The following is a 21,481-nucleotide window of genomic DNA, read 5'->3' on the forward strand; positions in this document are numbered from 1 at the left end:
CTCCAAATTTCCACGATGAACAAGTACCACTTTTTTTGGGGGGGTGGGGGGGGTGTGCTGCACGGTTTGCAGGATTTTAGTTCCCCGACCAGGAACTGAACCCAGGCCCCAGCAGTGAAAGCGCCGAGTCCTAACCATTGGACCGCCAGGGAATTCCCCAAGTATCACACACCCACACCCACCCTGCCCCCCACCGCCCCACCAGCCTCCAACCAGCACACTTAGGTTTTGGGCTGGCCTGCGGGAAAGGACTGCCCTGGAGTCTCAGCTGCAGCAGGGACCAGAGTCGCTGTGTTACTCAGAAGTATTTTTGGTGGGTTAATATATTTTGTGGAATAAATGTTCCAAAGTCAAATGCACCACAGAACCCTCCCTGTGCATCCAAGGCCAGCACTCCAGAAACCTGCTGCTAGGTCCCGCCCAGAAAGCCACCATCCAGAAACCCAGGGCAACCAGGAGTGCAAGCAGAACTCCTCTGAGAAATGCTCCTCTTAAGCCATGACACTTTCATATCTAATCCCACAAATCGTTGAACACAGCAACTATTTATTCCTTCATATTCTTTCAAACGTTACCCTTAATACGAAGTTTTCACATGGTACTATCACTGTGCATACACGCATACTCTCATATTTGACTTTTCCCACTTATCTCATGTACTTTCAAATTTCCCAGAAAAAGAACTTCTGACCAGTCTATGAGTTCTTAGCTGTAATCTTAAACATGCTGAACAAAAGTATCTCTGGTTTGTTTACAAATGCTCTCTGCTCTCCAGGAGGGCCAGATTCTTCTGCAGTTGGATGAACTCCCCCGAGCTCACTCTCCTCTAGAAGGCTCTGACATTTGGGCATATTTATAACTCATGGTCAGCTGTGTGCACAGCCGGCTTCTGTGTTTTGTTTCCACCAACAACCCAGACTTCCCAGTTCTGACTAGTGAGATGGATCTCATGATGGTGCCTCTTCTTCCTAGAGCAACCCCGGGGTGGGGGTGAGGAGGGAGATGGGACACTTGGTCCAATTAGACCTCTCACCCAACTCCTCCTCTCAGCTCTTTGTGCCTACATTTCACTGTCCAATTACTGACGGACACAAGACATATTTAACTTTCATCCTAAGGCCAGCACATAAATAATAAAAAACAGGACAAATGGTATGGGGGATGACCCAAGGACAACCCAGGGAAGGTGGGGCTGTGGCAGACTGGGGGATGACCACCTGAGGGTCTCCACCTCCCCTGGTTGTTCCTCAAATGCCATCTCCTCAGAGGCCTTTGTTGCCTACCTCAGTTGAAATCTCAGCCCCCGCCCAAGGGTCCCCCTCCTCCTGCCTGCTTTCTCATTCTGTTTTGCACTTTGTACCATCTGACCTGTCTAAGTCAGAGGGGGTGGGAAGAGGGTGCCCAGAGAGCAGGGAATGAAGGACACTGGGTGAGCAAGAAATGAACTCAGTGCGCCGCAAAAGGTATCAATACACTGTAACAGCAGAATCAGACATTCTCTATGGCAGGAAGGGAGAGGGGGTGAGTTGGCAAAATGAGCATCTATGCTCACAGGGTCCACTGACGGCGCGGGGGTGGGGGGCACTGCCTGAACGGGTTCTGTCCCCCATTTTGGGTCAAGAGCTGAGAGTCTGGGTATAGAGGGTGGAGACAGCGAGGGTGATTAGTATTTATCCAGGGCTGCCACTTGTTCAGGGCATCCTATTTAGTGAACAGAAGAGATGAAGCTGAAGAGTCTGAGGCAGCAGGTCTGCAGGTTCAGGGCCCTTTTGTGCCATTACCTGTGCGTGTGCACGTCTTGGTTAAAAATTAGGAAGGGATGGACCCAACCCCAGCGAGGTTCCTACTCCGAGCCCCATAGGGTCTGCCCACCTGTACTCAGGGGCGCCTTCTTCCAGTTGGAGGTGGCATTGCCCTTGCCAGCGCTCACGGCTCTCTCGGAATGTCTGCCGGTCCTGCTAACGAGGGCTGTGGCCGAGGCTGCATTCTGCAGTTTGGGTGACTGGCTGAACGTGTGCAGGATGCCTCGGGGCGTTGTGGCCGAGCCCCGGGACAGCTGGCTGGAGGCCTACAGTGGAGAGAGGGTGCAACAGCTCGTGTGGGGAAGGGGACAACAGAGGGCAAGATGCTCAGCGCAGCCGCTCCTTGCTCTGGCTGACCTCTTCCCACCCACACGGGATCCCTGAAGTCCAAAATCAGGAGACTAGGTAAGTTACACCAAGGCGGGAGGGTAGGAGGAAGGGAAAGAGAGAGAGAGACACACAGACAGACACAGGCAGTGTGACAGTCGGCGACTGACGTGGTCACGGTCTGGGATGTGAGGGCTGGTTGGTGGTTCGGTGCAGGGGGCTCCCGGCACCGCAGTTCTGACCTGTAGCACAGCCCCGTTACTCCAGTCGCGGGCCTCTCCCGAGCGGAACGCCAACTTACGCCGGGGTTTTATGACCTACACAAACGGGGGTTGAAATCGAGGTCAGCACTGTCCAGAGTCTGGCCAAGGGTGACCTAGAGTGACCAAAGGGCAGCAGCTATGGCCACTTGAGGCCCAGTCCCCACAGGATAGGCATTTCCTGAGGGCAGCGCAGCCACCCACTACGTAGGGATTTTGAGAAGATGTGTTTATTAGTGAATTACAAATGACTTCCAAGGACACAAAAAATTGCCAACAGGGAGCTTTGGGTCTATAGGGGGTGGGAAAGCAAAGCATTATAAAAAAAAAAAAAAAAAGCAGCCAAAAAAACTTGATTTCAAACTTGCTTCTCTCCTTAATTTAGCTAGAACATTTCTTCCAAACGCCCCTTTTGTATCTCAATGTGGCTTTCAGAAAAGTCCTTTTAAACAAGAAGTGCTTGTCAGCCGGCACACTGCGAGTGAAAGCTACAAAATCTAAAGAAACTGCAAATTAGTATTTTCACCACCAAACACCACCATTAAATGCAATTTAGATGCACAAGTTAACAACCGGGCAGATGATCGCCGAGTGTGGGAGAGAATGTCTGAACATCCTGCCTGCTAGCGACAACTCCCTGCCAAGGGAACGAGGCCCCTCTCCTGGAAGGCGAGGCCACCCAGCCCATGCTCCCAGGCCACAGCTCTGGCTCCCATACCAGGACTCTCACCTGCTTCAGCGCAGGGTGTGGGGCGGCAGCAGGCTCAGCCTTGGCCTGCGCGGGGGCGGCGCCCTGCTGTAGGAGGCGCTGCTCGATCTCCTGCTCCTGCTGTAGCGCCTTCACGAAGGCGGCCTTCAGGCGGCTCGTATGCTCCACCTTGAGTGCCTTCTTCTGGTTGGACGCCATGCAGTTCTCGCACATGATGGCGCCGCCCTTCTCCTCCCGCCAGCGGCACGTGAAGTCCGTCTTGCACTGTGCACACATGTAGGGCTCCCGGGACAGCACAACGGCGGCTGACATCCTGCCCGCTGCAGGGAGAGATGGGTGTGCCGCACATCAGAGGAACAGGAACACCACAGTAGGAGCCCGGACCACCCCCAGGTGGGATATGGATGAGGGCAGAGCAGGGGCAGCACCCTGGGCCATGTGGCCCAACTGGCATCAGGACACCAAAGCCTCAGTCAGTGTTCGTTAGGCAAACACATATTGGGTGCCAACTGTGTGCGGGCACTGGGCCAGCCTCGGGAGGCTTTGCTGGCAGAAGCAAAGTTGAAGCACTTTAGAAAACACTGTGAGTTAGGCACTCTTGATACCAACTCTCAAAGACATCAGTGCTGTCAGCTTGGCATCTCCCAGTCATCTTTCCTACCCACAGTGCAGACATTTCCAACCCTCCCGTACTGCGTCACCAGTGGAGAGGTGGAGATGGTGACCACTCAAGGCCCCACCTTGTGGTGACCGGCACCCTTGCGAGTGGGTGAGTTAGCAGAGGACTAGTCATCTAGGCGAGTGCTTATGCCGACAGGCACTGTGCCTGGTGCCTTGTGGGTATCAGTGTGTCTAGTTCTCACAACAAACTTCTGAGGGGCACCCCCCACCCCACTGTTCTGAGGAAGAAACTGAGGCCAAGGAGCTGAAGTGACCTGTGCATGGCTGGTCAGTGGCAGGGCCAGGACACATACCCGGCTGCCCTGGGAAATGGGAACTCGGTCGCTCCTTGATCAGCTACAGGAGGGGTGACTGGGGAAGCCACAAAAAGCACCTGCTGAGGTGTGGGGTCGATACTTTCTTCAATGTATATACGTTTGCCATCCAATGTGCAGTAAGGGGTACCTTTTGCACTCTGTTCCTATCTTTTCTGTGTCCAGCACTCCTGAGTTTAATTGCCTCTTGGCATTATGGACCATGATGCCAAGAGACCCTTAGCCTCCCCATCCCGCCTTGGGCCTGGCCGAGCTGCCCCTAACTGCTGAGGGGCTGTGCAGGATCTGACTCTAGGGGGGGTACCTGTCACTCCACGGAGCAGATGGGATGTTGCCTGCCCAAGCTGCCCAAGGCTCAGGGGTCTACACTGGGCCCCCAGTTCCAGCCCCCAGCCTACAGCTAACATGCTCTGGTAACAAGAGCACTTCTGCTTCCACACATCTAACCCCAGAGGATGGGGTACCTGCTTCCCAGGCAGCTGCGGCCTGCATGACCAGCGCCAGAACAGACACACCAGCGCAGGGCTGCACTGTGTCCACCTGTGGCTCTGCGAAATGTCAAGAGACACCTCAAGCAGGACTCAGAGCCTCCTCCCACAGTTAGGTCCTGTTTTTTGACAACAGGAGAGGGTGACTGACCCCTGATGAGAAGACGCGGAGACAGACTGGTCTGGGAGAGCGGGTGCCCAGCACAGGCGAGCGTACGACGGGCAGGCGTCGCCTCCTGACTCAGGCCTCCTGCCTGCCGCACTGCACTGGCCTTGTAGCAGCTTTTTTGCCAACTTAATCTCATCATAAAGGAGTCACTGAAGGGACCCAGACACATCCAGGCTGTGTCAGAGCCCACATCTCTCCCCACTGGGCCTGGCTCTGGTGCCCCACAGTCGCTCAGGTGGAGTCCACCTGGCCATCCCCTGCCCTGAAAAGGTTACAGCTCTGCCTCCTCCTCAGCTCTGAGCATCTGACGAGATCACGTGGGGCGGGGATTCAGGCTGGCTGCCTAATAAATGCCACCACGAACTCAATCTAAGGGCAGAAAGTCCTCAGTTCAGCATCTGCTGGAGGCTCCCAAAGGGCCAACCTGACCTCCCACCTTTCAGTATCGTTTTTGCTCACTACCTTACATATACTCTTTTATTCCTAAAACCTCCTAACATGCAGGTGTGCTTTCCAAACTACTTCCAAGGAGGGTAATACAATGAGCCTGGCCCGGGCATAGGTGTCCCTCTCCCACTTTGGGGACTAAGAGCACTCAAGGCTCTGCAAAGTTCCACCTTTGCCCAACTCTCAGAAGTGGCCCCATCAGAAAGAAGGCGCCTATCGTACGTTTAAGGAATTATCTAGGGCGGGAGGGAGAAATCAGGAGATTGGGACTGACATGTAAACACTACTATACATAAAACAGATAACTGACAAGGACCTACTGTATAGCACAGAGAACTCTACTCAATATTCTGTAATGACCTATATGGGAATAGAATCTAAAAAAGAGTGAATATATGCATATGTATAACTGATTCACTTTGCTATACTCCTGAAACGAACACAACATTGTAAATCAACTATACTCCAATAAAAATTTAAAAAAAAAGAAAGAAATTATCTAAACCTCACAGCAAGCAAATAACTAATGACAAGATGTCATCCACAATGTGCCCCACAGCTGTGGGTACACAGCAGACATGCCAACATGTGCTATGCATGGAAAACCAATTGCATGATGGAAACTTCAGCAGCAAGAGACAAAAACGGCCCCAGGCCCAGGGCCTCCTCACCTTGCGTCTCCAGCAGGTTCTGCACCACCTCCTCCAGGCCGACCAGGTAGATGAATTCGTTGTTGGCAGCGCTGGGTAAGAAGTTCATCTCAGGGGCGGGGGGCTTGGGTGGGGGGATTTCAAGCAGCGTCTTCTCCAGCTGTTTGCGCAGTGCAAGCTTGGCAGCTGCCTGTCGACTGGCTGGAGAATCAGCAGAGGTGACCACGGAGGTCACGCTGGTGGGGGTGGAGTTGGCCTGAGCAGAAGTGGCTGTCGTTCCTTTCAGCGATGCTGGGGAGGGCTTTTGGGAGACAATGACCTGGTCAGGGTGCTTGAGGCGCCCACCCTGAGGAGAGCCCAACCACGGCACCCACAGCCCAGGTCGGCACCATTAGCTACACTAAGTCCTTATAAAAGTAGCTCCAGGTCAGCACCATTAGCTATACTGACAAATCCTTATAAAAGTAACTCAGGACTTCCCTGGTGGCGCAGTGGTTAAGAATCCGCCTGCCAATGCAAGGGACACGGCTTCGAGCCCTGGTCCGGGAAGATCCCACATGCCGCGGAGCAACTGAGCCCGTGAGCCACAACTACTGAAGCCCGCACACCTAGAGCCCGTGCTCCGCAACAAGAGAAGCCACCACAATGAGAAGCCCCCACTCGCTGAAACTAGAGAAAGCCCGCACGCAGCAACGAAGACCCAATGCAGCCAAAAATAAAAAAAAAATTTTTTAAGTAAAAAGTAACTCAGAGCTGCTTCACATCAACAAGCAACAGGAAAAGCGGCATTAAGCTAATTGCTCTATGAAATGACCAATCTTATAAATACACTTGTTGAGGTTTAGCTGATATTCAATTAACTTTAAAATCTGTAATTTGCTACACTTTGCCACCTGAGGACACCCATGAAGCCATCACCATGACAGTGGGTAGCCCCTTGGCAACCGTCCCCCACCCAGGCAGCATGGCAACTGTCCTGTCACTATGGCCTGGTTCTCCTCCCAGCACAGGTCTGGGTGGCCTCCTTCCTCAAAAGGTTGCAAAGGTGGCTCACTGTGGCATCAATGGCATTTCCCTCATGAGCATCTTTGTGTGCCCCTGCACTTCACCTTTCCTGATCCTCACTGCTCCTGCATTACTTATCATCTTCTGGACCCCAGTGGCTGACCCTCCACCATCTCCTTGCTCCAGACCACTTGCCGCCCAACATTATCAAATGCTCTCCCCCCAAACTTGGAGCTGACCATGCCAGTGCCCTTAGCTTTGTGGCACTGAAGACCATTCTGGAAATCGAAGGAAAGCTGTGCACACCATCTCCAGAAAAATACACACACCTGACAACTTGTATGTAACACATCATGGGGCTCAGGGAGCCCAGGACGGTTGCCCAGACCCCACCCATGGGGTCTCCACAGCAGAGCAAAACTCCCCACCATAGAGGATGCCATCACAGCACCTTGGCCTGTCCACTCCAGCCTCTGACCAGCCAGTTCCTCCCTGTCCCTTTTGCAGGCTCCCCTGGCCCCACAGGGAGCACAGCCACAGGATCCACCACTGCCTGCCTGGTTCCCATCCGCATGGCATGAGAACAGGGTATGGTACACGGTAGTAATTTGATCCAAGTTTATGGTGTGGATGAAACTGCCTGTCCAGGACGTCCCCATTTGGGTGGCAAGACTGTACTTGAACCTGACTTTAGAAGAGGCAGGGACGCTGTCCAGAGCCCTGCTGGCCATGATCTTATCTGAGAAAGGCGGGCAAGGATGCACCATGCCAAAGGAGGAAGAGAAGCTAACTTGCACATCAACAAAAGCCCTTGCAAACCCAGTAATTTTATCTGTCAATGAGGATCATGCTTCGGCCTGCCTGCCCCTGGTCTCATGCTTCGGCCTGCCCACCCCTGGTCCCATCTTCCCCGCTCTGTTGGGTGGCGACAAACCCTCCCCATTTCAGAGGCTCTGTACAGAGGTGAAGGGATGCACGGCTAAGAATAGATGCACGGGTGCTGAAAGGACATTTGCAGACATTCTCCACACGTTTGTGCCTGTAGAGGGGGAGGGTGCGGAGCACTCTGGTGCCCCACCCTGAGCCTTCCCGTATCTCAGCTCGGATCTCCACCCCTCCCACTCTCGGCAGCTATCCACCTCTGCTAGATGGCAGTTGGCAACATAAGACTACTGCCCATGACTTTCATGCCCCAACTAGCTCCAAGGAGCTACAGTACCACTGTCTGTGGGGCTGGATTATCCAAGACCTCACCTGGCTCCAAGGAAGCAGGCAAGTCACGCCAAGCCACCCTGGAGACATGACTGGGTCCCAGGACTGTGGGCCATCAGAGGGGCAGCTGTGGGGCACACACATGACCCTCACCTGTGGGATGTTGACGAGCAGACTAGTGTTGGGGACGTTGGCGACGCGGATGAGGCCCTGCTGGATGATCCTCTGTCCCTGAATTTGCACACTGGGCACAGATGCCCGGGGAGCCAGGAGGAGCGGTGGTGGCCCCGTGCTGGAATGTTGTCTGATGTTGTGGATCTGCTGTCAGGGTGTGGTGGGGGGAGACAAGGCAATGAGAGGGACGACAGAGGGCGCCACAGGGAAAGAGCCCCCAACCTGAGAACTAGGAAGGCTCATTCTCGAGAGGTGGAGGGCTGCCTGGGGCTTCCCTTAAGCCCTCGCTCTGCTCACCTGGGCCCCCCTGACGAGTGGGGGCATGACGACCTGCGAGCTCGCCTGTGGCCCTAACTTCGAGGACGTCTGCTGCCCGCCACGGACCAGGGGTGGTGGGATGACACTGCCAGGCATCCGAGTTGAAGAGGTCTGTCAACAACACCAACCCTCAGATCTTACATGACTTTTTAAACAAACAGGTTTGCTGTTTTTGTAAAAGCACATACTCATTACCCAAAAAAAGGTGATGGGGGAGGAGAAAGGGCAAGCTGGGACGAAGTGAGAGAGTGGCACGGACATATATGCACTACCAAATGTAAAACAGATAGCTAGTGGGAAGCGGCCGCATAGCATAGGGAGATCAGCTTGGGGCTTTGTGACCACCTAGAGGGGTGCGATAGGGAGGGTGGGAGGGAGACACAAGAGGGAGGGGATATGGGGATATACGTATACGTATAGCTGATTCACTTCGTTATACAGCAGCAAGTAACACAGCATTGTAAAGCAATTATACTCCAATAAAGATGTTTTAAAAAAAAAGATTAAAAAAAAATTTTAATGTCAAAAAAAAAAAAGGTGGTGGCAGAGAAAATAAAAGCTAAAATGCCTATTTATTCAAAACACAAAAGAACCAGGAACAGACTCTGACAAGAGCCACGCCAACCTGGGCTCACTCAGGCTCACTCAGGACTCGGGCCCCACCGCAGCAAGAGTCCAGCTAACTGGGACCAGTACCACCTGCCTGCTGGCCTGAGCTGGGGGCTCAGGCCTGTTTGAGGGGAGGTGGCCCCTGGCCTGACCTCTGTCCTACGGCTGGAAGTGGGAGATCTGCCCATCTCACCCCGTGGGCAGAGGAGGCTGTGAGTCGGGCTGGGACAATGCCCCGCTGGGCCCCCCAGCTGCCCTCAGAGAGTCAGGCTGAAGGGAGCCCAGTCTGCCTAGGACCTTGGTCCTCTCTCCAGTCTCTCTAGGGGTGGTCATGGGAGGGGTCCTCCGAGAGTCTGTGTGATTTGTTTATGATGTCAACAGGGGCCTGGGTTGGGTATGGGAACACAAGCATGCTTTATTTTTTGGGCTCCCACCAGAAGGCCTCATTCTAGTCTAATCAGAAGGAACGAGCGGCCTTTTGCAGAAACTGGATCAGGGCTGCTCAGGAGCATGATGCAGAGGGAACACTGACCTGAAGTGATGGCTTGCCGGAAGGAATGTTCTGGGTGCCCCGTACAAGCGGGGGAGGGGTGGTCACAGAGCTCCCAGTGGAGCCTGCGGGCTGCAAGAGAGCAGGACATGCAGGAGATGAGAGGGCCACCAACCCTGCTCCTCCCACACGTAATTCTGACAGAAGAGCATTGCTTTTATTCCTCTTCAAAAGGCATCAGGCTCTCAAAGGTTCTGCTTCCCGCCTGCCACGTTCCTTGCAGCAGGAATTGACATGTTTGAAACAGATAAAGGGGATTTCCCTGGTGGTCCAGTGGTTAAGACTCCGGGCTCCCAATGCAGGGGGCCCGGGGTTTGATCCCTGGTCAGGGAACAAGATCCCGCATGCCGCACCTAAGAGCCCACATGCCACAACAAAGATCCCGCATGCCGCAACTAAGACCCAGCACAGCCAGATAGATAGATAGACACGTGAATAAATAAACAAACAAATAAATACAATAAACAAAGGACAGATTTTCCAGCACCCTTTACCCCACCCCCCCGCCCCAGGGTGCTTGGCATCACTGTGGTTCAGGTGCCATCTCTGCCCTCCAGGGGACAAAAAAGGCTGGTGGTAGAGGATGAGGTGAAGGACCCTGGGCTTAGACAGGTTAATCCCAACCCTGGTGAGAAAATGTTGGGTCCAGGCACTTTTTTTTTCTTTTTTCAAAAAAGATTTATTTATTTATTTTTGGCTGCATTGGGTCTTAGCTGCGACACGCAGGATCTTCGTTGAGGCATGCGGGATCTTTCATTGCGGCGCGGGGGCTTCTCTCTAGTTGTGACGTGTAGGTTTTCTCTTCTCTAGTTGTGGCACACGGGGTCCAGAGCGCGTGGGCTCTGTAGTCTGCAGCACGCAGGGTTGAGGCGTGCGAGCTCAGTAGTTGTGGTGCATGGGCCTAGCTGTCCCGCTGCATGAGGGATCTTAGTTCCCTGACCAGGGATCAAACCCACGTCTCCTGCATTGCAAGGAGGATTCTTCACCACTGGACCACTGGGGAAATCCCCAGGCACTTCTTAAAGTCACATATTCCACCAGAAAAGGGACACTGACAGACTTGGTTCACATCATCAATTCTTAAGCAATCAACAAGGAAACAAGTAATGAGCAGGCTCTGTCCATCAGGATATTAACAGACGCCAGGCTTGGTCCACTTGTTTACCAGGTGGGGGTAGGGGCTCAAGCAAATCCCCAAGTCTGACCAGACAGCGTCCCCCTGTCCTGCTCCCTTAAGGGGACACATGTTCTACACACTGTACTGCCTGAAATGCATTTACTTTCTGGTTCACTAAGAGAGTGGTTAGAATATAAGGAAGGGTAGTTTTGTACCGACCAGGAACCTTCCCAGAATGGGACACCAAAAAAGGACAAAACAAACTTGACCTTGCCTTACATGGTAAGGTGCATTTAGAAGCAGCACAAGGAGCCTGAGGCATCAGGGGAGGTTAACAGGAAAAGCTCTGGGGCCGGGCTATGGTGCACCCTGTGGCATTCAGCAATCTGTCCACAAAACCACAGCGGCCCCTGCTGGCCAGCACATTCATCCACAGGGCCGAAGGCCTTTCTGAAAAGGGGTCTGAGACAGAGCTGTGCTTCCAGCACCGTCAAAGATGCCTGCTCTCCATTTCCTTGATGGAGTCTACAGGGAATGAGGTTTACATACTCAGATCCAGAATATACTAGACCAAGACGTACTCTGATATACTCTAAGCTAAATCCAAAACATGAACTTGAGTCTGCAAATTTCCAATTCAGACCCTGTCCCTACACCCCTGAGGAAACCTGACCCCTCATGACCAGTCTTTCTGGCTCCTGGGGCAGCGGTGGGCCAAGGAAATGACCATGGCTTTCTGTCCCTGGTTCTAAACGGCTCTCACTGACCACTGAGGAGGGAACAGACGCGCACGTACCTTCTGGGTGGTAGTTTCCTTTTGTATTTGACTCTGCCGCAACTTTTTCAATAAAACGAGTTTTGCTTCTTCTAATCTTAACTCTTCTTTTAGTTGCTTAATCATCCTTTCTCGTTCTTCAGGACTGCTTTTCTACAAGGGCAAGAGAACAAGGGTTGAGGGGGAGGGCTGGGGGCCGGCGAACACAGGCTGTTCCACTGCGAGATGGTTCCCCAGCATGGGGACCAGGCTCACCATAAGGGCCTCAGTGCTGGTCTCCTTCAAGGCATCCTCGGTCAGCCCATTCACCCTCGGGCTCACAGGCTGCTCGTTGTCAGAGAGTACGATCACGTCGGGCGAAGGGGCTCTCCTCTCGGACTTCATGTCACTGTGGAACAGGAACAGTGGCAGGTTACTACCAGAGCGTCCCGACTGCGCTGGACAGCGTCCCCTAGAGCCCCGCCCCACACCCCGCAGATGCCTGGATTCAGACGCAGACACAGCAAGGTGGCAGCAAGCAGGGCTGCCTCACCAGACCTCCCCTCCAACTGCCCACCCAGGCTGCCTTCTCTCACCACACTCACCACGGGGCACTCAAATCTGCCAGTTTGCGGCTGAGCCCTTCAAGAGCCGGGACTGTTCTTGGTAACCACTTCTGTGTCCCCCGGGCTGAGGACACCTACGTGTCTGAAGGTGACACAGTCATTTTGAAAAACACCATGGCTCCTATCTCTACCACGTAGCTCAGTACTGAATAAAAACACTGGGTCCTGAATCTTGGGCCTCTGGCTGGGGCTCCTACCTGCCCGTGTTGGAAGCCACCTGATGGGGCATCCAGCCCCCACGCAAATCAGCCTTTCTTTGCTAAACCCAGACTCGCTGACAGCCCTCACTCACGGACAGCCCACCTGCCCGTCCCCAGGAGACAGAAGGGCTGATGCACATGTTGTCGGCCTACATTCTAGCTCCCCAGCATGGGGTGTCACCACCTCACAAGGTGGCCAAGGCTGCCTGCTGGATAGTCCTTCCTGGGCTACACGTGGCCTCTTCACCCTGCCAGTGGCAATGTAGCGGTAGTGGCTGCATGTTTTGAAACCGACTGGAACATGGAACACATTTTCTCTCACAGATCTGGATACTTTCCACCCACCTGATCCGCTTACAAACTAGTTCCCAGCCACCTCTGCGCATTACCCTCTGCCCTCTTACGCCAACCCTACCGCCCAAGTCCCCTAGGACATACATGCACATCTAGTCATGCTGGACTTCTGCACTGGCATTGCTAACCCCACACATAAGGACCAACGGGTCCCACAGACGGTGCTTAGCCCCGAACCAAGCAGCTCTGTTTGCTGAGGGTGCAACGTAAACTTTCCCTTGAGATCTGGCCTCAGCATTTGTGTCGAAGGAATCAAATCCTTCTATCAGCAGGAAAACCAGCCCAGGACTGAATGTGTCCGCTAGGTGGCACTGTGACCCAAAGAACAAACTCGATGAAGTTAACTAGGAGTAACAGCTCAAAGTTGTCCCATTTCTTCCAGCTGAGCGGGGAGAGAGTTATAGATGGAGAACTGGTGTTTTAACAGCCCACTGAACTGCCCTTTCGATTCCCAGAGTGAGCTGTGTCTTCAGGGAAGGATGGGCACAGAGGACCAGACACTGCATTCCCTAACTCCCCTAGCCCCTCAACCCGCAGTGTGCTCCCCAGGCCCCTCCTAATCCCACCTCCTAGAGCGGCATGGCTGCTGCACCTCAACAATCCCAGCCCTGATCCGATTTAACCAGCACAGCTGCTGGATGGTCTTCCAGACAAGAGACCAGGAGAGTGAACAAAAAAAGGCTTCCATTTCAAGGTACAGAATCCCCTCACTGTGGTTATCAGCCCACGTTCTCAAGTCCAGAAATTGGCTGGCTGTCTATAAAGTAACCCGGGATGTCTCACTAGGGCCTCATCAAACTAAAAACCAATGCAATTCGGGAACCACCACGCTTTCAAGTCTCCGTGTCTCCCTGCTGACTGCCAACTCTGCCCAAGATCAACTTTAAAGATGACCTCGGGGGACTTCCCTGGTGGCACAGTGGTTAAGAATCCGCCTGCCAATGCAGGGAACACGGGTTCGAGCCCCAGTCCGGGAAGATTCCACATGCCGCGGAGCAACTAAGCACATGCGCCACAATGTAGCCCCCGCTTGCCGCAACTAGAGAAAGCCCGCGCACAGCAACGAAGACCCAATGCAGCCAAAAATAAATAATTTAAAAAAAAAAAAAAGAAAAAAATGACCTCGCGGCTCCAATTCCGGGTTCTGTGGACACACACACAGGCACTAAGCAGACACAAGGCTCCAGCACAGGAGCTGCAGCCGCTGGTCCCAGCCCAGGTGGGTTCCCAGGCGGCTGGCTACACACGGGCAGAGGAGCAGCCCAGGCAGACCCACGTCTGGAGTTACAGACTACAGGCGTTTCCTGAGTAAGAGCGCTCTAAGACAACGGTAACTTACAGGGATTTATCACTTTTTATCATCTCAATGAGGATGTGCACGTCTTCCAAAGGTGAGATGTCTAATAAAGCTCAGATTTGCCTGAGGGAAGAGGGTAGGGTTAGGGACTGGGACCATGTGGAAGCTGAAGCTCCCTGAGATGGCCACTCTGACCACAGCACTCCCAGGTCCCATCTTGGACTGAGACTAATCAATAACTCGTCCAAGAGATGACATCACCTCCCATCAATGATCACTCAGCATCCCAGCAGCCAGCAGGGAGTGAACTTCCTGTATGCTAATCAGGCCACCAAAAAGTCATGTGACAAAGGCATTTCCCTCTTTGGTCATGTGACCCTTTAACTGTGCCTTCCAACGTGAAAACCATGGCAACAGCCAGTTCTAACCAGTTTGTGACACGCAGCCTTCATTTTGAGAAGTGAGGTAGGGTTCAGGTGCTGTCAGGAAATGGAGGCGCCAGCTCACCCTGGGGCTGCCGGGCTGCAGGCATTTCCTGTGTGGTGCCGGCCCGTTCGATTGTTACAGGGACCTGAGTCACCTCTTCCAAACACAGAAGGGTCACCAGCCCCACTAGTTTCCAAGATGAAAAACTTTCCTAAGTTCAATTTTAAAGCAAAGGTGCTTCAAGTCTCTCATTACTTTCCCAGAGGGTTCTTTTAATTCAGGAAAAAGAACACGCATTTGACAAAGGCTAAAAATTATTGTGGGCATTCTTTTTTTAAAACGTATTTTAAATTATAAAACCATTTAGGCCAGGAGAACAAAGCAGAGGAAATTTAGCCCAACATGCCAGGGGAACAGTTGTAGTGGCCAGGTGTACTGCCTCAATCCAGGGCAGCTGCCTGGGCACCAAGTTTATTTAGAAGCTATATGATTTCAGGGCAAATTCATTAAGCCTATCCTGCCCATCTTGGGAACCCTCATATAAAATATTATGATCAGGAGACTTCCCTGGTGGTCCAGTGGCTAAGACTCCACGCTCCCAATGCAGGGGGGCCGGGTTCAATCCCTGGTTAGGGAACTAGATCCCACATGCTGCAACTAAAGATCCCACATGATGCTGCAACTGAGACCTGGCGCAGCCAAATTTTAAAAAATTATGATCAGAAGAGATTTTACATGACCGACAAAAATCCCTGGAAGCAGGCCAGGCTGTTAGCAAAAATGGTCTCACTACCTCCTCCCCTGTATACCAGCCGTGGCTAAACAAACAAGAGTTCTGTTACCTGCCCAGAACTTTCATCAAGTTTCCTAAAGGGAAGGCAGGGATTATAAACTTAACTCATGACAAGATCCCTCCATTCACAGCACCAGACTACCATCCCAGCTGCTAACCAATCAGCGGTCAGTGTGAGGTTAATATTTAAGTGTCTCACTGGCCTGTGCCAGGGGAAGCAGTCTCATCAAGGGAATGCAGCTCTGACCTTAGTTGTTCTCAATATGGGCCTGCCTGATGTCTGGGGAAGGCACACTTGATCCACACTCATTCATTTACTCACTCACTCCAATTTGCTGAAAGCCAACCTAAGAAGCAGGTGTTGTGTCAGGCAGTGGGGAGAAACCCCTGGATAAAAGCAGTTCCGTCCTTAGGGTCGACCAGGAGGGGCAGACGCAAAACCAGGAGGGGGAGGGGCAGGTGGGAGTGGACCACCACCTGCCTCAGCCCACTGAGCAGCAGAGCAGCTTCACCAAGGCACGTTACTACCCCAGACCTGCTTGATCAAAGCCTGCATTTTTATAAGATCCCTAAGATGCCTGCACACACTAGGGAAGTAGGGGACGAGGGTGGGCCAAATGAGGCCTGGGGACAACAAATTGCTCCTCAGGGCTAACCCAGGGGAGACAAGCAGGGCTGGTGGCCAACTACTCCCTGATAGAACCCTCCCTCTTCCCCTCATCTTTTGGGCCTGGCTGGGCAGGGAGAGGCAGGTGGTTGCTAACTGTTTGCTGGGTACGGCAGGTGCGGGGGAGGCTTTGCCAGACCCAGCGCCAGTTTCAGCAAACATTAGTCTTGGCCCCACCAGACCCTTCCCCAGGGCATTCCTCCCTCTAGAGCCCATTCACCCCTCCCAGGCCCACAGCCTCTCCAGCCCTCAGCCCCTGAACTCCAAGTTGCTGCTCACATGTACGTCCTGTCATGAGCTCCTCCCACCTTCCCCACCATCCCCTCCAAGGAATGTTCCTCCGTCATACTTCTCATCTCCCTTGTGAGGCCCAACTCACACTTCAAGATGCACTTCAAACCATCTGTGCCCTCAGAAAAGTCCCCGGCTGGCCAAGCCCCACCCTGGGAGCGTGGTCAGCACTACCCCACTGTGCTCACGGGGCCCACCCCCGCAACAGCGTGCATGTCTCGGGCAGCCTTCTTCGCCCTGCCCCTAACTGTCCATCCTGGGGGCAGGGAGCTTAGGGCAAAACTCTGGGGGCTTCCACTCAAGGGCAGCACAAGCCTGAGCAGAGGCACTCCCCTGACAGAGACCAGCTCACTCACCCTCACCTCAGCAAACTATCCAAGAAAGTGCCTCACCCTCCTACAAGGTGCCATTATGGCAGCCCCGCGCTGGCTCAGTTCACCCTCCCACAGCCTCCCAGGGTGATGCTGTCATTGCGCATTTGATAGGCGGGTTCCCCCACCCAGGGCTGGGGCCGGAGATCACCACAGGCATAGCAGCCAGGGAGCCATGGTCCCACCTGGAGCCATCTCCACAACGCTGGGGCCCTACAGCTCCCGGTGAGGGCCAGGATGCTCCTAAGGTGGCCCGACAAGCAAAGGGCTCCCCACCTCCCCAGAGCCAGAGGGGCAGGACTCTCCTCCTAGTGCCATGCTGGGTGGTGGACAGGCCACAGGGCCTCCTCCCAGGGCAGGCACTGTGCACCAAGCCTACACACACTGAGGGGAGGGGGAGAGTCGCACCCTTACAAAACCTCTCACTTGGTTCTGCCTCTTGCAAGTGAGAAGCCCAGGGTAGGACACTTCCCTCTCTGTGCCCCCTACAAGGATGGGGACAGTAATTCCTGCCCCACTGGGTGGGGTTTGCTGCGTGATGTGAGATCTCAGTGCCAAGGAGGCTCAGACGCCGTAGGAGGCCATCAGGGCAGTTCAGGCCCCAACCTCTCCTGAGGCAGTAAGGGACTGCTTGCTGTGAAGGTGAACTCGGCACACAGCAGTCAATTGGGTAACACGTGAATATTCTCAAACCCATTGAAGACAGAGATTGGGCCTGCTGTGTGGGTGCTCAGATGACACAGCTGGTGTGCACCTACCTCCTCCTCTTCCCTGCACCTGGCTCCAGGATGGGGTCTACGAGTTCACGAGGAATCTGCAATGCCTGTAGACTGACAGATCACCTTGCACATGTGAGCAGCTCTTTCCACACGCACACAGATGCTGCACTGGTAAAGGATGTGCAAACTCACTTAAAAGGATTTCTGAATTCTGTGTCATTATGTCTTGTCAAGCATTAGGCCCTGGAAGTCCAACTCCTAACCTATGAGTCCAGGACTCTGGTGGATGTTAAGGAGGAGTCCTAATACACCTGGTTGACAAAACACTGTACAGAGGACCACCGCACTACACCCTTACGAGCCCATCCATTCAGTCCTGAAGAGCACCGTGAAGGTAGCTCATTCCAAGTGATCCATGCCTCCCCATGCTCACGTCCTCGTGTCTGGTCCTATCCCCGGGACCTGGGTTAGTTTTGTGGCTCACTCTCTGAGGCCAGGAGTGAGGAACATAGAGGAAGCAACGATGCAAGCTTTTGAAGCAAGGTCACAGCCTCAAAAGCTTGTGCTTGGGACTTCCCTGGTGGCACAGTGGTTAAGAATCCGCCTGCCAGTGCCGGGGACACGTGTTCAAGCCCTGGTCCGGGAAGGTCCCGCATGCTGCAGAGCAACTAAGCCTGTGCGCCACAACTACTGAGCCTATGCTCTAGAGCCCGCGAGCCACAACTGCTGAGCCCGCACACCTAGAGCCTGTCCTCCGCAACAAGAGAAGCCACTGCAATGAGAAGCCTGCTCACCACAACGAAGAGTAGCCCCTGCTCACCGCAGCTAGAGAAAGCCAGCGCACAGCAATGAAGACCCAACGCAGCCAATAAATAAATAAATAAAAACTAATTAATTAAAAAATAATAATTTAAAAAAAAAAAAAAAAGCTTGTGCTTGGGCCCTTGGAACATATGCTCTGAGAGACCACCCCAGAGTAGGATGCCAAACTAGCTGCTTGGAAAGAGGGTCACAGAGACAGACACAGCGATGGGCCCAGCCATCCCACATGAGTAACCAAGACACTGGGGACACCCAATCCAGCTGACGTGGGACTACAAAGATGAGAACCCAAGAAGCTGCACCCAGCTGGAACCAGCAGACCTGACAGATGATGCTACACCAATAGAGTTACTTTAAACCACTAAACTAATGGGGCCGGCAGCCCAGCTCTGCCCCCAGCGAGCTGGGCCTACGCCACTATAATGCCATGGCCTCCCTCGGACTCAACAAGGCCACCCACTCTAGACGCTACAGTACCCTGGGAGAGAGAAGGTGGGAAAGAAAAGGTTTACCCAAGTAACCATCCCTGCTGAACCTCAAATCCCCCCAAAAGGACCAGCAGTAGTTCTCTGCACACAGAGGCTGTCCGGGGCAGATGCAGACTTGGGAGGAGATTGGAGCATAGCTCTAGGACTGCCCAGCAGGAGCACAGAGCTGCCCAACAAAGAAAAGGGGGTGTATAGAAGGTCCCACAGGAGAGGGAGGGGCCATCCTCAGGTCTGGGAGCCACTACCGGCAGCTTCAGGCACCACTGGGAGTGGTGTCTGAGTCAACGCTGGAAAGCAATTCCATATACTTAATCCAATGAGCACTCCCATTCCAGAAATACTTCTAGAAAAGTCCTAAAGAAAGAAAAATAAGACGTTTATCACCAGTTCCCAGGTTAGTCCTACTACCTGGTAACATTTCATTGGCAGTTCCCAGTTGCATACTGAGCATCTCCGCAGACACACACCACTGGGATCTTTCACAGCCGTTTGGGCATGGGAGCTGCCCACTGGGACCCCATGACACCCCACCCTCCTTTCCCAAGGGGCCCCATCCATTCAGACACACCCGATGTGATCAGAAAGGGAACCGCTGCATGCAGACACAGGTGCGCCCCAAAGCCGAACACTTGCCTGCCCTTGAGGTTGGTGGGCACTGACGGGTGCCTGGTCCCTGCCGTGCCCCCCGGAGCCCACCTGCTTCCCGCCAGCCCCAGCCCCTCAGCTCCCTCGGCTCCCCTGCGCAACTCCCCCAATTCCCCCTCGACTCCCTTCTTGGCATCCATTACCACTTCTCCCAGCACTGTAACTTGACACCCTGTTGGCTGGGATGTCAAGACAAAAGCCCAGAGCCTGCTTTGTGGGGGCCAGGAAGTCAGAATACATTTTGCTTCTAGGCCACAGAGGCCATGGAGGTGAGCAGCTGGGACGGGATTTTTGAAACCCAGCCATAATTCTTCCTGGAGACTCCAGGTCCAGCTATCTCTCTGGGACTCCATTATGGCCCACCCTGCCATGGCCACAGGCGAACATCTCGGAAGAAAGGAAGAGAGCAAGTGTGACCAGGGTCTGGTCCCGAGAGCCCATCCCCCAACCAGGGCCCCCAGCACAGAGGCGGGCAGTCCCAGGGCAGAGGCAGCTGCAGTGGAAGAGCACTGTGCCATCAGCAAGGCCAGGAGGCATCCAGCCTGTCCTGCTGGGGATCCTTCTAGGAACACAGGAGCCCCTAGAAGTCACACAGCCTGGCTAGGGAGACCTAGAGGACCTCACTGGGACTGGAAGCAGGGATAGGGGCCAGTTTTGGGGGCATGCAGAGTCGATGGAGAAACAAGCCAAGAATGGGCAGAAGGGAGTGTTCCCTGGGCCAGCAGCTGGCAGTGGCCCCACAGAAAGACCCTGACATCAAATGGCAATGGGGCAGCCTGCAGAGCCAGTACCCACCCAAGGAGGTCACTGCAGCATGACCCTGCCAGCAGGCAACATGTTCCAGTCGGGTCACCACCAGGAAGGCTAAATCCGATTCAGCACGCTCTCTGCTCAGAAATTTGGGAAGGGGCACATATTAGAAATGACCACAGTCAGAACTGAAATGCTGACTTATGTCAGATTTGGGAAAATCACCCAGCACATCTGCTGACCCTTTTTGATGGCCATCCCTGTGCCAACGACCAAGATGCATGCTTCCATGTGATCGTCTCAACTGCTCAACTGTCACCCACATCACCCACATCCACAGGTGCGGAAAGAGTCTTAAGAGAGTGACTTCCTGAGGTCACACACCCATGGCCTGCGGATAACCTGGGCCCACAGCAGGCCCAGCCTCCTATGGACCCCTGGCAGGCCTGGTCAACTCTGGCACGCCAAGGTCTGCCAGGTGTACCCCACAGTGCACGGGGACCTGGGCCCCCTGTCCTAGTCAGACCAGCTGGGCACCCATAGCCTTCAGGGGGCTACATGGTATCCCAAAAAGGAGGTGCAGGGCAGGAAAGGGTAGGTCTCACATAACTGTCAACTGAGGCCTCTAACTCAGCTTATCAAATACCAGTTTTGGACTAGGTTAAAAAGGGGAAAATATTTTTATTTATACTTGAAGGATGCTGGATAGCCACCAGCATCTGCATGCCGAGTCCCCGAGGTGATAAAGAGATGACAGTGTGAGGACATGGATGTGGTCCTTGGACTTAACTGGGAAACAACTACACATGGACGGCTACCTGCTTGAGAAAGCTGGGTGGGGCTTCAGCACTCGGGAATCCAGGCTTCCAAAGGGCCTGGGCCTGGGGAGTGAAGGTAAAAGGAGTGTAGGACCCCTCTGCTGGTCACAGCACTATCGCTAGCATCGCCTCTTTCCTCTGTCACCGTACCCACATGCCAGGCCAACATTCCTCCAGGGAGAAACTCAGGAGCACGCTGCAGCACGGAGGGACTCCCTACACCAGATGAACCCAAACACACCTCCTGGGATGCCAGCTTCCTCACCAACTCACAGCAAGTCAGCTGTGTGCAGATGAAACCACACTCGAGAAACAGTTTTCCAGCTTGCAATGACCACAAGCTCTTGTGATAAATGGAAAGTGCTCTATTTGCCTGGAACTTTCTTGCCCCCTCTTAAATATGTGTTTCAAACTGCTGAGTCCTGCCCCTCCACGCCCTGGCAAATCCCAGGGGATGTCCTCCCAGCATGGCTCGGGTGTCCCCCAACCCCCCACCTGACCTGCTCCAGCTGCTCTAAGCAAAGCAGCTGTGAGACTCCGCCCAGGTCAGCCATGAGGACTCTGGGGGGCTGGGCACTCGTCAGTGGCTCCTAGGACCTGGCCCAGTCACCAAACCTCAAAGAGCTTC

At 53.8% G+C, this 21,481-nt stretch overlaps 1 protein-coding gene across 12 annotated transcripts in view; it reads right to left on the reverse strand.

The window, feature by feature from the left end:
- GATAD2A (GATA zinc finger domain containing 2A) overlaps positions 1 to 21,481 on the reverse strand; it is a 100,696-nt gene that overhangs the window by 2,434 nt on the left and 76,781 nt on the right. For 7 of the 12 annotated variants that reach the window (XM_036846283.1, XM_036846282.1, XM_036846287.1 and 4 more), the window contains 9 exons: positions 11,863 to 11,995; positions 11,629 to 11,760; positions 9,698 to 9,787; positions 8,536 to 8,667; positions 8,218 to 8,385; positions 5,869 to 6,148; positions 3,120 to 3,418; positions 2,264 to 2,446; positions 1,873 to 2,068 (listed from right to left, as the gene is read on the reverse strand). In XM_036846283.1, coding sequence (XP_036702178.1) covers positions 1,873 to 2,068; positions 2,264 to 2,446; positions 3,120 to 3,418; positions 5,869 to 6,148; positions 8,218 to 8,385; positions 8,536 to 8,667; positions 9,698 to 9,787; positions 11,629 to 11,760; positions 11,863 to 11,995 — 1,613 coding nt within the window. The remainder of the gene's footprint in view (positions 1 to 1,872; positions 2,069 to 2,263; positions 2,447 to 3,119; positions 3,419 to 5,868; positions 6,149 to 8,217; positions 8,386 to 8,535; positions 8,668 to 9,697; positions 9,788 to 11,628; positions 11,761 to 11,862; positions 11,996 to 21,481) is intronic. The other 5 variants (XM_036846290.1, XM_036846288.1, XM_036846279.1 and 2 more) reach the window with 4 other exon arrangements.

The sequence above is a fragment of the Balaenoptera musculus genome, chromosome 3 (assembly GCF_009873245.2).
Source record: "Balaenoptera musculus isolate JJ_BM4_2016_0621 chromosome 3, mBalMus1.pri.v3, whole genome shotgun sequence".
NCBI lineage: Eukaryota > Metazoa > Chordata > Mammalia > Artiodactyla > Balaenopteridae > Balaenoptera > Balaenoptera musculus.